At 39.2% G+C, this 13,756-nt stretch overlaps 1 protein-coding gene across 1 annotated transcript in view; it reads left to right on the top strand.

Annotated features, from left to right (window-relative positions):
• The window catches only part of LOC103777010 (T-lymphoma invasion and metastasis-inducing protein 2-like), a gene marked incomplete at both ends in the record, with an annotated part of 31,286 nt that extends 17,919 nt beyond the window's left edge, over positions 1-13,367 (top strand). The window contains 6 exons of the mRNA XM_008944544.1: positions 40-186; positions 8,114-8,278; positions 10,907-11,017; positions 11,480-11,558; positions 12,454-12,546; positions 13,107-13,367. Coding sequence (XP_008942792.1) covers positions 40-186; positions 8,114-8,278; positions 10,907-11,017; positions 11,480-11,558; positions 12,454-12,546; positions 13,107-13,367 — 856 coding nt within the window. The remainder of the gene's footprint in view (positions 1-39; positions 187-8,113; positions 8,279-10,906; positions 11,018-11,479; positions 11,559-12,453; positions 12,547-13,106) is intronic.
• Between the last annotated feature and the right edge of the window lie 389 nt (positions 13,368-13,756).

Below are 13,756 nucleotides of genomic sequence, written 5' to 3' on the forward strand. Positions count from 1 at the left end.
GAAAGTGATATTGGAAGACCTGTCTCTCTGTTTAAATAGATATGCTCCAGGGATGAAGCTGCTCTCAGGAAACGTACCTTATCTCTGTCACAAAAGGTCCGAAATAAGAAGGGTTTATTTTCTTCACTAAAAGGACTGGACACATTGGCAAGAAAAGGAAAAGAAAAGCGACCTTCCGTAACTCAGGTAGACCTTATTTACTGGGGATAGCATAGAATGGCTTGTTGCTGCTGGGGCTAGTCCTGTGAGGTACTGTTAATGCACAAGGTAGGAGGCATCTGTCCATCAAACTTGGCTTCTGGCACATTGGAAGCTGTTTGGAAGTAGAGTTTCTTTGGAGATAGCCTATATGCACAGTCCTTAACACAGTGTGTGTTGGTTTATGACTGGCCCTCTGAAGTCCTATTGCAATTTAATACAGAGTGATACAAATGAGTCTTCATGGGAAGAAGAGGAGACACTGCTGCAAAGACAGCTGTCTTTGGCATGGCCTCTCAAAGCAACATGGTGCTTGGAAGTACATTTTAGCCAACAGAAGAATGCTGTCATTCAGTAGGCCAGCTGTAGGTGTAGGCAGCTGACTAATAAAGCCATACTTGTTTACACCAGCTGAAGGTTTGGCACAGGTTTTATGTGCTGGGGCAGGCTGGCCCTGGGCAGAGGACTTGTGCAGATGTGTGGCTGGCTCAAGAGCTGCATTGCTGATGAAGCTACAGCAGCTCACAGGGTCTTTTTCTCTTTGTGAAACTAATTGCCTGTACCTGCAGTTAGTCTAAACCTCTCAATTCAGGAGTCTGCATTTTAGCAATAAAAACACAGTTAAATGTGAAACAAAAGTTCACTACCTTCTCCCTGAAAAAAAAGTAACAGAGACACTTCCTTCATGATGTGGTGGAAGGTGTAAGAGGTGCACCCATACTCAGAACATTACTATCCCACTATCCTTTGCCATGTCTTTTTTTCCCATTGCAAAGCAGTATTCTGTGCATTGTTCATTAGGTGACACTGTTCCTCTTGTTCCCTGGCCCTTGTATTTTGATCTTATTAGTCAAAAATCTGTGATCAGCACTTGGAAATTGGCTGTTCTTGCATGTCTGGTAATCTGCTTGTGGAATATTTAAACAAACCTATCTGTACACATACTTTAATAGTCCCAGAGCTGATGCAACTGATTTAATGTTGCAAACTAACACATCAGGATTTTCTGGTCTAATGGTTTGTGGTTTTAATGGGTAAATATTTATCTATATGTTACATTGAGATGAAGCTTCTTGGAGTGACTGTTATACATTTTAGCAGATTGATCAATCAGGTTGTATTTACGTGATAAAACTGAATAAAACTCAACGCTGTCTTATGAAAGAGGAAACTGAAGGAGAAATTTTCTCTCGGTCATCGTTTCATACTTGCCCTGTGTTCCCCAGCACAGGAGGCTGGTCTGTGAGTCCTGCACCTCTATTTCTTTATTAATAAGAGGTCTGAGGGAAGCAATTTTATGCCCCTTAGCTCTATTCCCTGCAGAGCTGATACCTCACACTGTCTTTACTTGGTAATACATCCTCCCATATGCTTTATAGCCCATGAAGGAGATTCTGCGGAGCTCAGGGACAGTGAATCTTACTTCTGTGGCAAGGAAAGGAGCCTCCTGCTGCCCTCCCAGTGTTTTCCCAAGCCCTGGAGGAGGGAGCTCTGGTGCTGGCAGAGGTGTCCCTGGTGTGTCCTCACCCTCCTTATTCCAAATCTTGTAACAAGCTGGCCCAAAAATATGTTCATTTTTATCCATGAACTGAGTTTCTTGATTTTGTTTTCTTTTTTTTTTAAATTAAAAATCCTACAATAAAATTAAGGAAATATAAATGCTGAGTGTTGCATATGAATAACACTGGGCTGTGACTCGTACCCATAAAAGAGAGGGATTTTTAAGGACGTGGCTTGAAAACTGCCCCATGAACCTAGGAGATGGCTGAAAAGGGACCCATGTCTGTGCTCAGGCTTGTGTGTATGCACTTAGTTGTGTATCAAAATCAGAACAGGCCCGAGGCTGCCTTTCTTGTCATCTGTTTCATCCTGCTGGGAAACTGGGTTAAGCAGAGAAGTGGAGCTTGCTTCTCTGCTCATTGTGCTGCCACATCTTTGTCAAACAATAGGTTAAAAGTCTCATGCTTTCTTGATTTAATTGAAGTTCATTTGACTGGAGCTGGTATGTTTTAATCTACTATACCCTAGCTTCAAAATTTGATGGTTTATTTTTGAACATTGTTGTGTCAGAGAAGTTTTTAATTTTATCTTAAGCTTAATGTTATGGTATTAATAAAAAAAAAAAAGTTAAAAGTTTTTATGCTGAGAGGCTTTCGTAAACATTAATGAAGTGGCTCAATCTTTTACAAATCAGTTAATAAAACTGCACTGTAGCAGATGGGGGATGTCTTGACTCACATTATCCTCAGTTTTTTAAATGCTTATCTGCTTTCTCGTGTCTAAATGATAAACTGTTTTGAGAAATTATAAACAATAAAATACTTTGATTGCATCCATGGGTGAGACAAGGAAGAAGTACAGAAATGGTGTCCTTTACTTGCATTGACAGAAACTGGATTTTGTATGAAATTTTAAGAGAGTTTATTGTTGTCTTGGATTATCCAAAGGGGTTTTGCTAATACAAAACAAACAAACAAGCAAAAAAACACCTAAAAAACTTAAACAAAAAAAGCTCAGATGTAAATTTGATATCATCTTCGTTTGTGGACTGCAGAAAGAGTTAAAAAAGTGCTGTTTATATTTACACTTTGGGAAGGTAGTTTTGTTACCTGTAAACCTCAACATAGTGTATAAATTGTATCAATCTATCTGTGTGTTATACAGCCCTTATTACCAAAATACCTGATTGTATCCGTAGCTATTTATTGGATTTTTAAGTAAGCCTAACACCTTTGTGTGATACTAGCAGTTAAGCTTTCAAACCAGATGGAGAACATAAGTCTCGGTTTCTGCTTTCATCATTTCCAGAGCAGACACAGCAGTCAGCTATTTTCATTACTTAATAGAGGGAGTTTGGCGTCAATTATGCCTTTAAAGCTAAGCTAAAAGTTTCCATCCATAGTGTCAAACTAACTGCTTGGTTAGAACAGATGAAAAACTATAGGGTAAGAAGTTTTAGAAAACAGCAACAGTGATTTGAAATAGTTTATTTAAATCTTTATGAGATTCGTAACTATACCTAACAGTATCCCAAGGGGTGAAATGGTAACTTCCAGTGTAGGGCATGATTTGAAGGTAAAGGACTTTAATCTTATTGCTAAACAGTAGATAGGAAAAAAACAAGGTTATGAATGCTTTTACACATATTTGAATGAGTGTGCACATAGCCTGGGAAAAGAAAACTTGCATAAACTTTCTTTATAGAGGGAGATTTGTATTTCTTTGATACTGCTTGTAGTCAGAATAAATCAATAAAAAGTACAAAAGGAGCCCTGGGGCTTAGAAGGTCGATATATATTCATTTAGTTTAAATTTTTATTTTTTCCAAAGAACTTACCTAACACAGGTAAGAAATAATGGGGTTTATTTGTTTAACATATTTATTTATCTGTGATATATTTGATAGATTTTTGATTCAGCTGGAGGACATGGGCTTGCTGGTGTCCAGAATTCAGTGAACTCTGCTGAGGTAAGATATTCCTGTCCTCATTCTGCACTATTTTGTTTTGAAGTTCCTGAATGTATTTCCTTAAGTGTATGATGAAGGTGCTTCAGAAATCACATAGAAGTTAATAAGATGCAGTTAGTGTTAGATGGCAGGGTTATAATTCTGCTAATGCAGTCACCTTAACATAAGCTTCTGAACATGCGTGGTAGCTTTTTTTTAAAAAAACAATAATAATTTAAAAATGGCATTACCCAGTAAATAGCTGTGGTTGATGTTCTCTGGTAACCAGAAGAAGGAGAGCAGCTGGTTGTCCCTGCCTAGTGTGAGCCATGGTCCTCCTCAGTGCCTGCAGCCTACCTGGGGAAAATGCCACTGTCCTCCAGTCTGGAAGCAAAGCAGGATGCTCCAAAATCCATAACTGTGTACATGTAGGACCACTGAGTGTTGTCTGTGTACTGGGGGGCTTATGCAGACAGAAACCTTCTCCTTCTGTAGGCTTGTGCAGGCTTCAAATAAAAAAACCCCAACAACTCCATATTAAATCTTAGGCACAGGGCTTCTGGACTTTGTTTTTGGTGTGGTGCAGATGGGTTTCTTTAATGGCATCATGTGCCGTACTCAAAGGGGTATTCGTCTTCCCATCTAACTCCTGTCCCTTTTCCTTCTTTGTTCCCTGAACCAGATAGTCACCTGATGCTGTTTAAAAAAAAAGAAACAAAAATTTAAAAAAATCATGCTATGGTTCTGTCCCCTTCCGGCTGATGTTGTGTACTAGATATTAGACAAAAAGTCAAAATCTCCATTTAAAATGAAGTATTGCTCTTGAAAATATTTAACTGTAATGAAGAGCTGTAATGAATCTTGTAGGGAAGGTTTGGACAAAGATCATAGTTCCTCATAGGCTTTTATGTTTGGGGTTCTTTTTCGTCATGTACTACATGGTTTATTTTTTGACCAAGTTCATTCATTTAATGGCTAAGTAAGAAAGAAATAAACAGTTATGCCACTGAGAGAGGCATCTCCCACTGACAGCAGCTAATCCTGTAATGCTGTTTTGCCTCCTGAAAGTATCTTCACATTTTTCTCTTCTTTGAAGAAGTGTACTGAAATACCTGAATTCCCTTAGTTACTTGACCACTTGTTATTCCGTGGGGTGGGAAACTATTTAAACCAAATAATTCCTCTCTTTTAAAAAGAAATTATAATTATGAGGGATTTCTGGGTGAAACGATCTCCTGTAGAGAACACTTAGAAATTCTTCCAGAATGTACCACTGGGTGTGGTGTGAGATGCCATCCATTTCCCCTCCCAGAGACAGCAAACAATTTGTTCCTCTCTGGTCCTGTTAAAACATGGAGAGGTTTGGTCCCTGCTAAAAATGGGAAGAGGTAAAATCTCTTGGGTGCATCCCCTGAAGGTTTCTCCTGAAGGGCTGACACATCAGTCCCTCAGTTCAGCGCTGACACCCTTGGGGTTGGGAGATCAACTGCCTTGTGCAATGGATTCTGCTGTGGGTCTCCTATCTTCTGGCCTAACAAGAGCATTTGCTTTTCCTGAACCCTTCTGGGGAAAGAGAGGAAGGTTTTTAAGGTGCCAGGGAGCAGGCAGAATGAAGTCCTTTCTCTTTGGTGCTGTGCAGGGAAGTGGTGAGGTATGGATTCTTGACCTAGCTTTAGATAAAAGCAGCCTTCTACAAATTCAGGCAGGGGCTTGCAGCTCTGCTCCCTAGGTAGAAGGGACCAGCAGGATGCCCGCGTCACTTTAAATTTTGGGCTAGGCTTTTACAAAGCTTAGCAAGGTTGTGTTTCAAGACTGAAGAAACCTACCTCAATTTAAGTGCTCTGAAGCAGAGCTCTGGAGCTCAGCCTTATTTCTAGAAAAACGTTGTTGTTATTCTTATGATTGTTATGATTTCAATCTTATTTCTAAAAGCTTTTTTTAAAATGGGAATTAAATATAGTGTGGGCACTTTTAAGATCCTGACATTTTGGTGAATCATATGACAACTCGGAAATGATTCATCCTAACTGAAAACCGTTACTTTGGCGTCAGCCTGGTTTCACTGGTTGATTTCAAATGAAAAACAAAAACAGCATCAAAACTTTCATAAAATGCTATTTGAGGAGTGCAGCAAATGACAAACAGCGAAGTCTTCTGAGGCGGCTGCACTTTTATTGAAAAGGATAATAAACCCCGAAGTAAATAGGGGGAGGAAATGATGAAGTAACCTATTGGTCCTGCAGCAGCCCTGTGGCACAACGTGTGACAGTCTGCAAATCCTGGCACCTATTTCTGGAAAATTGGATGGTTGTTATAACTTTATGTGGCAATGAATGAATGAACTATTGTAGAATTAGTCACTGCAGGCATAACAGGAAAAAAAAATCTTTTCATGTCATATTTTCTGAGATGGAAAATGTGGATGAAGCCACTGTGCCTTGACTGCAGTTAAGGAACATAGTCCTGTTTAGTAACAGAGGTGAGTTTATCTCATGGTATATGCTTGAGCACCAGTGTATGTGGCAAGGAAAGGGAAGTGTCTCACACTGGCTGCAGAACTTTCTGTCCTGTCTTAAAAGCTTCTGGATAAAAGGTGGCCTTTAAACCTGTTTTTCATCACATTAATACTCTGTTTTAGGATCTTTGTTTTTTTTCTCTGGCAATAGTGAGATTTATTTCTGTTGCACACATCTGAAGAACTGCTGCTGGAGTGCAATAAGCCATTTTGGTAGTTATAAACCTCTGAGCTGTGCTGGGAGCATCTCCCTAGCTGAGGCAACAGAGCTTTGATTTTCCCTGGAGGAAGCCAACAGAGAACTGAGTCTGACTCATTCCTGCGAAACTCTTTCAGCCTGCCTGTCTTGCCCTTTCTCCTTTCTTTTATTTGCACCATGGAAGGAGGTCAGTGTTTTTTCTCAGTTACTTGATTTAGTGCTTTCTGAGAGGACCACACTTCTATGGTAATTATATCCATAACCAGTGTTACGAGCAACCTGGAACCACAGTCACTGAGGTGAAACTTCACCTGGTGCAGATTTCATTGCTCCATTAACTGCAGTAGCATAGCTGGGTTCTTGTTATGTATAGTAGCTGCTGGATTTTAGTAGGATTTTCATGGACCTGTGTTAATTGAAATTTCATTTTCAAGTAGTTAAAAGGGACAGCTGAGCAAGAGATACAAGATTCATTAATGCCATTAGTTCATTAGTATTATTCATCAAAACCGGTGTTACTCTGCCATCAAATTATTACTATGCAATTCTCTGAGTCGGCTGCAACCTGAATTTCTGCATTGTTCAGTAATTACCTGGATGGGATTGCTTACTATGGAATTTTGACAGCCACAGTTGTTATTTGGAAAAACAAACTAGTATGGGTCTCTCTGTTGCTACTGGTAGATTGTTGTCAGCAACTGTGCTGCTTGCAGCAAGGGAAGCTCTCCCTGTGCTGTGCTGTGATTTTACTGCAGCTTTTAATTGCAGTACACCCCTGAGCTTGTGTCCCTGTACAGCCATGAGGAAGAACTGTATAATCAAGGGGCTTTCTGTAGGCAACAAAACCCCACAACCCAAACCCAAAAACACAAAGAAAAAGCATTAGGGAGGTAGGCACTTATGAGAACACCTCAGTGTATCTTAATGTTTGTCTTTGGTGGCAGTTTTGCCATTTTATAGGTTTATCATCCCTTTCCATTGACTGCAAGGGGAATCAAGGGACCCTGTAATCTTAAATGCCTTGGTGGAAGTATTTAAGTGATATGCTGAACAGGTAGACCCAAATATATAGGTGAAATTCCAGATTCTGATCAGTTCTCAGTGTTTTTCTTCTTGTTGCGTGGCTTCCTTTGAAACATGTACCTGAAGTGCAATATAGGAAAAAGTGTGAAAATGAAGGGTGAGAAAGCAACAGGGAATTTATTCAGGGTGGATGTTGTTATGTGATCAAGCAGAGTAGCTTTGGAACGAGAGGGAATGTGAAGTAAAACGGTAAACAGGCAAATAGCCTGTGCTACCTGGGAAACAATGTGTTCTTACACTCTGAATATAAAAGGAACACTTTGTTCCTGGATTATTCCTTTATTATGTGATGGCAAGCCTTGCTCCACAGTGCTCTCTGCTGGAAGTTTGCTATATTATCATTTTCTGTCAAAATTTCAGTAATTCCACGTTTTTTTTGCCTTGGCTAAGTAGGTAAAATTATATTAGTTCTTCTTAAGTATTTATTCCCACTGTGAGATAGTATCAGGTATAACAGCCTGTAGTGGGAGTGCAGAGCAAGTGCAATCTATTCTCAGGAAAATTGTCTTCAGTAGTGAATGAGAGCAGGTAACAGAACTTTGTCTTGCCATAAGGAAGTACAAGTCCTGTGTCTAAATACATATCTGCTACAAACTGCCAGTGTAATTGTGCTTCTGAGGAGTTTTACAACATCCATATATGTTGTACGTTACTCCTTTGTTTCCAGCAGCAAGTCGATGACTACTTGAATGTCTACTGCTCAGTACCAGAGACTGTCCAGAAGGAGAGTGCTTGGGAAACACAGACGTATGTTCGCTTCTGTGACGGCCAAGGAGTGGCACTGACCCTCAAGCCAGAGCACAGGGTGGAAGATGTTTTGTCTTTGGCATGCAAGGTACTCATTTTTTTCATGCACAACTGCAACTGTAATACCTGTGGACTTGACAAGGAGCACATGTATCAGAAAATATCTAAATAGCAAGGGCATAATACCGGTATCTCTGTGTCACTGTGTTAAGCCACATTGCTCTGTTTCATTTGCTTGTGTTATTTATGTGTTGTAGCCAAGGTAGCAGGGTTGTGGAAAGGTTTTCAAGAAGCATTGCTTGAGACAGTGTACAGCGAATACTTAGAGCATTGATAGCTTGCCAGGTCGTCAGCACCTGAGAAATCTCAGCACGTGTCCACTCTGCACTGTCATTGCAGTAGACGAAGTTGTTCTGTGAAAATCAATCACAAATGAAATGGGGACCGGTTGAGTTAATGTCAGGAGATTAAGACATTTAATACTACTGTGGCAAAAGGCTGTCATATATGTTTGCTTTCTAAAGGACCCTTTTACGCCTTTTAAATTAAATACCAGCTCTACTTGTGAATTTCAAAGAGTGCATTCCCTTCTGAAAGTCAATGCCAGCAATTAGCGAGGGACTGCTGAAGATCTTGGGATAGAAAACTGACTCACAGGTTGAAGGTAAAATAAAAATACCAGTCTTAACTACAGACAGAAGACCAGCAACTCTAGACCATCTCAATGTACCTAGCACCTTTGTCTCCACCTGTCAGTGCTTGAACGTTCATTTACTTTCATGATTCAAGTCACTTAAATTATGCAAACAAGCTTTTTGGAAGAACTAACTTTTTACTGCCAGGTTCTGTTTTCTGACAACTGTAATTATAGTTTATTTACTTCACAAGTAGAGGGGGAAAACAGGAAAAAAAAGGAGTCCTGCTCTGTACCAAATCCAGCTGTAGCTTTTGGCATAGGTTAGTGTGAACTTTCAGGTGAGCTCATTCAACTGGCTTGAAGTTAATGACTGCTGAGGCTTCTAATGGAGGAAAGGACTCAATTTTATGGCTCTTGCACCTGGTAATGTTGTAAACAAAAATAAATTATTAAATAATACAAGCTTTAAAAAAATCCAAGGTGAACTATAGTTTTAAAATCAAAATAAGTGCACAGATTTAGCCAAGTCACAATGCAGCTCCATGGCATCACTGAAAAGAAATTATCTTCTCGTTGCTTTTGCTGGTGGAGACTGTGTCCTGGACAGACAGCTTAATGCCTTTCTTTACGTTCTAAAAATTCACCGTATCTAGTCAGGCTAAAGGGGTTGTCTGAGCCGTCATTTGACCGCCAGATGGCACGGTAGAGCTGAAACAGTTGGAAGTCGTTATGGTGCCATGCAAGACCCCTGAAAGAGGAAATAAAATTTATAAACATAAAATTAAGTTGAAAAGGAAATTCCTTACCTCTCTTACTCTATCATTCCAATATATTTGTAACTGTAAACCTGACTTTTAATTGTCATTGTCTGTATCACATGAAAGTTTAAATTATTTGATTTTTTTCTTAAACATTTTTTTTGTTTTATTTTTTCTTTTTATTCTGTGTGTAAAGCTTTTCATAAACATTCTCTAATGCTGAATACTTTCTGCTCATCTATGCCGGTTCTTTTTCTTCTTACATTTTCATTCTCCTCTGGTGAGTGTAAGGAATCTTTCTTCTTAACAGAACATGTTTGAATGTTATGTGTATAAGGATGAAGTTCAAAGGGGGTGGTGTTTTTTTCTTTTGAAAAAAAGGTGAGGCTTTTGGATAGCAGGTATAGAAAAAAAATGTGCGTTTGAATACGGTTGTTCAGGATACAGAACACATGCAACTCATAAACTGCTACACTTAATAAAATGTTAAAGTAATTACTAGTTACTCAGCAGATTTAGATTTCATAAGCTGTAAAGATGCATTAAAGAGGTTAACCCTCAGGGATGCAGTCATTCCTTCTCCTTTAGAAATGTTGCTTCATCATGTTTTAGAAATGTTGCCCTATTAATAATGCTAAAATGAAATGTTTTGTGCAGTGGTCTCACCAGAATCCCAATTTTCAGAGCGATTCTACTCAGGGGCTTGACAACTTTCTGGCTAATATACTCTGGGAATATTCCTATTTCCCTTTAACTTCCTGTTGACACAGGATTTTTCCTTTGACCTCACATAGTGAGGGGAAAAAAAAGGTGAAACTCTGATCATAGATGAAACCCAGCAATAAAAATAAAATCCAATAAAAGCAAACCCTTAGGGAACCTGCTTCCTGTCCCCTTTCCTCACATCCTGTACATGCATATACATTTTCTACATCAGAAGGAAAAGTTGCTGAGCATTAAAAGTAGTCACAGAAAAAGATGGTTGTGAATTTAAGTTTGAAAGGACAGAAAACAGTTGTGATACCTTTGGAAACTTATAGCAGTGCTCAGTTAATCTTAATAGACAAGGCATAGTGTTTATGAAAGGATTTGGGATAGTTGATTGTAAGAGAAAAAGGAAATTGCACTTGAACCTTATCTTCTAAGCAATGCAGCTAGTTTTGTCAATTTGTTTATACCATAAAAATAGTTATAAAATCTCTTGTTGAGCAAATGACTTTTGTGTGATTTCTAAAGAGCTTTTTGTGTGTGTCACTTCTTTGTCTTCCGGGATTCTGGAAATAAATAACAAATTCCAAACCCCATTCTCTTTATTCCTTAGATGAAACAGCTGGAGCCAAGACACTATGGCCTACAACTCAGAAGACTGGTTGATGAAAATACTGAATATTGTGCTCCTGAACCGTATGAATACATAGTAGACCAGGAAAGTGTGACTCCTTTTAGATAAAGCTCTGTGATGTCTGTAGCTACGGTCGAATTATCACCCGCAAATATGTGTGATTTGGATCTAAAATAAGGTTTTAAAGCTGTTCCTGGATTGCATTCTGCCATCCTCCTTCACACAGTCCATGCCTGTGCAGACATTTGAATGGCTCGGCACTGAAAACATTTTCTTCAGGAACCATTTGAAGATCTAAGTGGGGTTTCTGGTACAAAAGTGAAGTGTCAGTCTCTACTCCAGGCTGAGTTTTCTATATTTAGCTTATTCTGCATTTAATCCCAGTGATACCAATGATGTTTGCACAGTCCCATGGTTTTCTGTGTAAAGACAGCAAACTTTGGCTCTTTATTGATGCAAAGAATATTGTGCTGATTTCTCATGCTTTACCTTTGGGGTTTGGTGCTTGAAATTTCATAATTTGATGGCTTCTGTTATTTTTTTTTCCAACAGGTGTATGATGAAATAGAAATTTGTCCATTGAATGTTTATCACGTTCATCTTACAAAGACTGAAAGCATAAGTGATTTTGGTAAGCTCTCAGGACTTTTTCCATTTTATTCTCCTCATTGGTTACTTTCTGTCTTCAGGACTTTTCTGTCTCTGAGAGCAGGGAGAGCCATCCATGACAGCTCAAAATCTAAGTCTGGAAGGAGGTCAAGGCATTATAGCAAAGACCCAAACTGGTTGTTTTGCACCCATAAGTGCATTTCTTATGTTTGGTAAGGATCCACTTTCTAATTCTGCTGTGCTGGCCAAATAATTCCAGCACAGAATTGTTAGGACACAAAAGGTCTTTGCCAGGATTAATACAATTGGTGTCAGTCAGGCCATGGTCAAAGTCTGCTCTTTTCTTTTTTCGTAGTGGAGTCCTCTGTTGTAAGAGTATCATCAGTGTCTTTTGGTACAAATTCTGACAGGCTTTTTATCTATGGGAAGTGGTTATGCCTAGGCATAATTATACACCTTGCAAATATACCTTTTGTAAGGCAGCTCTGTGCTGTTCTGTAGCTGCAAGCCCATTGGTATACATTATTCCTTTCTGGGCTGTCTCACTATCTATATGCATTTGCTGCTTTATGGTTTGGATTTCCATTCTTGGATCTGTTTAAGATACCTCCATGTCTAATGAACATGCTTCAGAACTATTACTATACCAATAAGCTGTGTTACTAAAGTGTCATATAGGGCTGAGGCAGAAAATTTTATTTTTCACATCACAGCCTGACATTTTGTCAAAGTTGAAAAGTCCTTTTAACTTTAACAGGCCTTACAGTGAGAAACAAAGTGGTAATTTCTCTGTGTTCTGTGGGTGTGTGCTTATGAGAAGTATCCTCCCTCTGGTTGTATAGAGTCTACTAAATGCACAAAATAAAAGCAAAGTGTTTCCAGGAGAGTTTATTTGCTTTGATCCTGTTTTACTTCAGGCTTTGCTGTCACAGCACAAGTTGATGAAAATCAGCATCTCACCCATATACTTGTAAGTGATGTTCTCCCTGGTGGACTGGCATACAAGGAAGGTATTGTATCCTATTTATGTTTAATACAGTACTTCACTATCTTTTTAAAGTCCAAAAACATGAAGGAGCTTTAGTCCTGCTGTCTGAAATAGTTCTTGGCTTTTACTATTCATAGATTTCTTTCCTGAAGACCATGGAAAGTATGTGATATTAGGAAAGATAATGTACACAGAGTAACTGAATTACCCTTTCAATATAATGGGGGGAGTTCTTGTTCACCCTCGGAGGCAAAGTCTGCATTCAGCCATCCAACTAAATGCTCTTGCACATTGGAACAGGCTGGAGAAAGAGCTCATCTCACACTGGGGAACCTCATGGGTTTGGTGAGTCTCCAAGACCCATCACTTCCACTTTTACACGCAATGAAAAGTAGCCAGTAAAATTAAATTTTTAGAGTAGCCAGTGAATTAAAACCACAAAAATAAAAGGTGAATCAGGATAAGGTTTGGTTTGTGACACTTTACATTTCATATTCCCCCCTCCTGTGACTCTTTACAGTTCACGTTCACCGCACCCACTTTTTTTTTTTTTCCTCCTTCTTCCCTTTCACATGTTCCCAGGACTCCGAGTAGGCAATGAAATCCTGAGTGTAAATGGAGAGGCTGTGTCTGATCTTGACCTCAGGCAGATGGAGTTACTGTTTTCAGAGAGAAGTGTAATGCTTACTCTGAGAATAAACCATTATGGGACCCAGCAACCCTTGTGTGCATCCTGGTCAGATGGTGACATTTCCAGGGACCCAAAGAGTTTGTTACCCCCTGCAAACCAGTCACAGCTCCTGGAAGAGTTTCTAGATAAATTCAAAAAGAACACAGCAAACGGTAAGAAATTGACAATAATTCCATTACTTTCACCTCACTTCCAACACTGCTGGTTTTTTAAACTCATTTATCTTTACAATCTTGTGCTTGCCTTGCTGAGAAACCCAAATACAGATTAAGTTCCATTTATGCACTATACCTGTTTGTTATTTTATTATTTTCTAGAAAGTAGGAGTGGAACAGGATGTGATAATTTCTGCAGGGAAATTAGATTCTTTGGATCAGTTGGGCTGCACCATCCAGCATTATCAAGCAAGTGCTCTCATAGCTGTGATGTGTCATCTTGGGTACCTCCAGTACATCCACTTCCCAGGCATCACTGGTTGACATGATTGTTACGTGAAAGGGAAGGGGGTAGGGGAGGATAAGGGAGAGACAAATTTGGTAAG

The sequence above is a fragment of the Merops nubicus genome, unplaced genomic scaffold, assembly GCF_000691845.1.
Source record: "Merops nubicus isolate BGI_N331 unplaced genomic scaffold, ASM69184v1 Scaffold40157, whole genome shotgun sequence".
In the NCBI taxonomy this organism is placed as follows: Eukaryota; Metazoa; Chordata; class Aves; order Coraciiformes; family Meropidae; genus Merops; species Merops nubicus.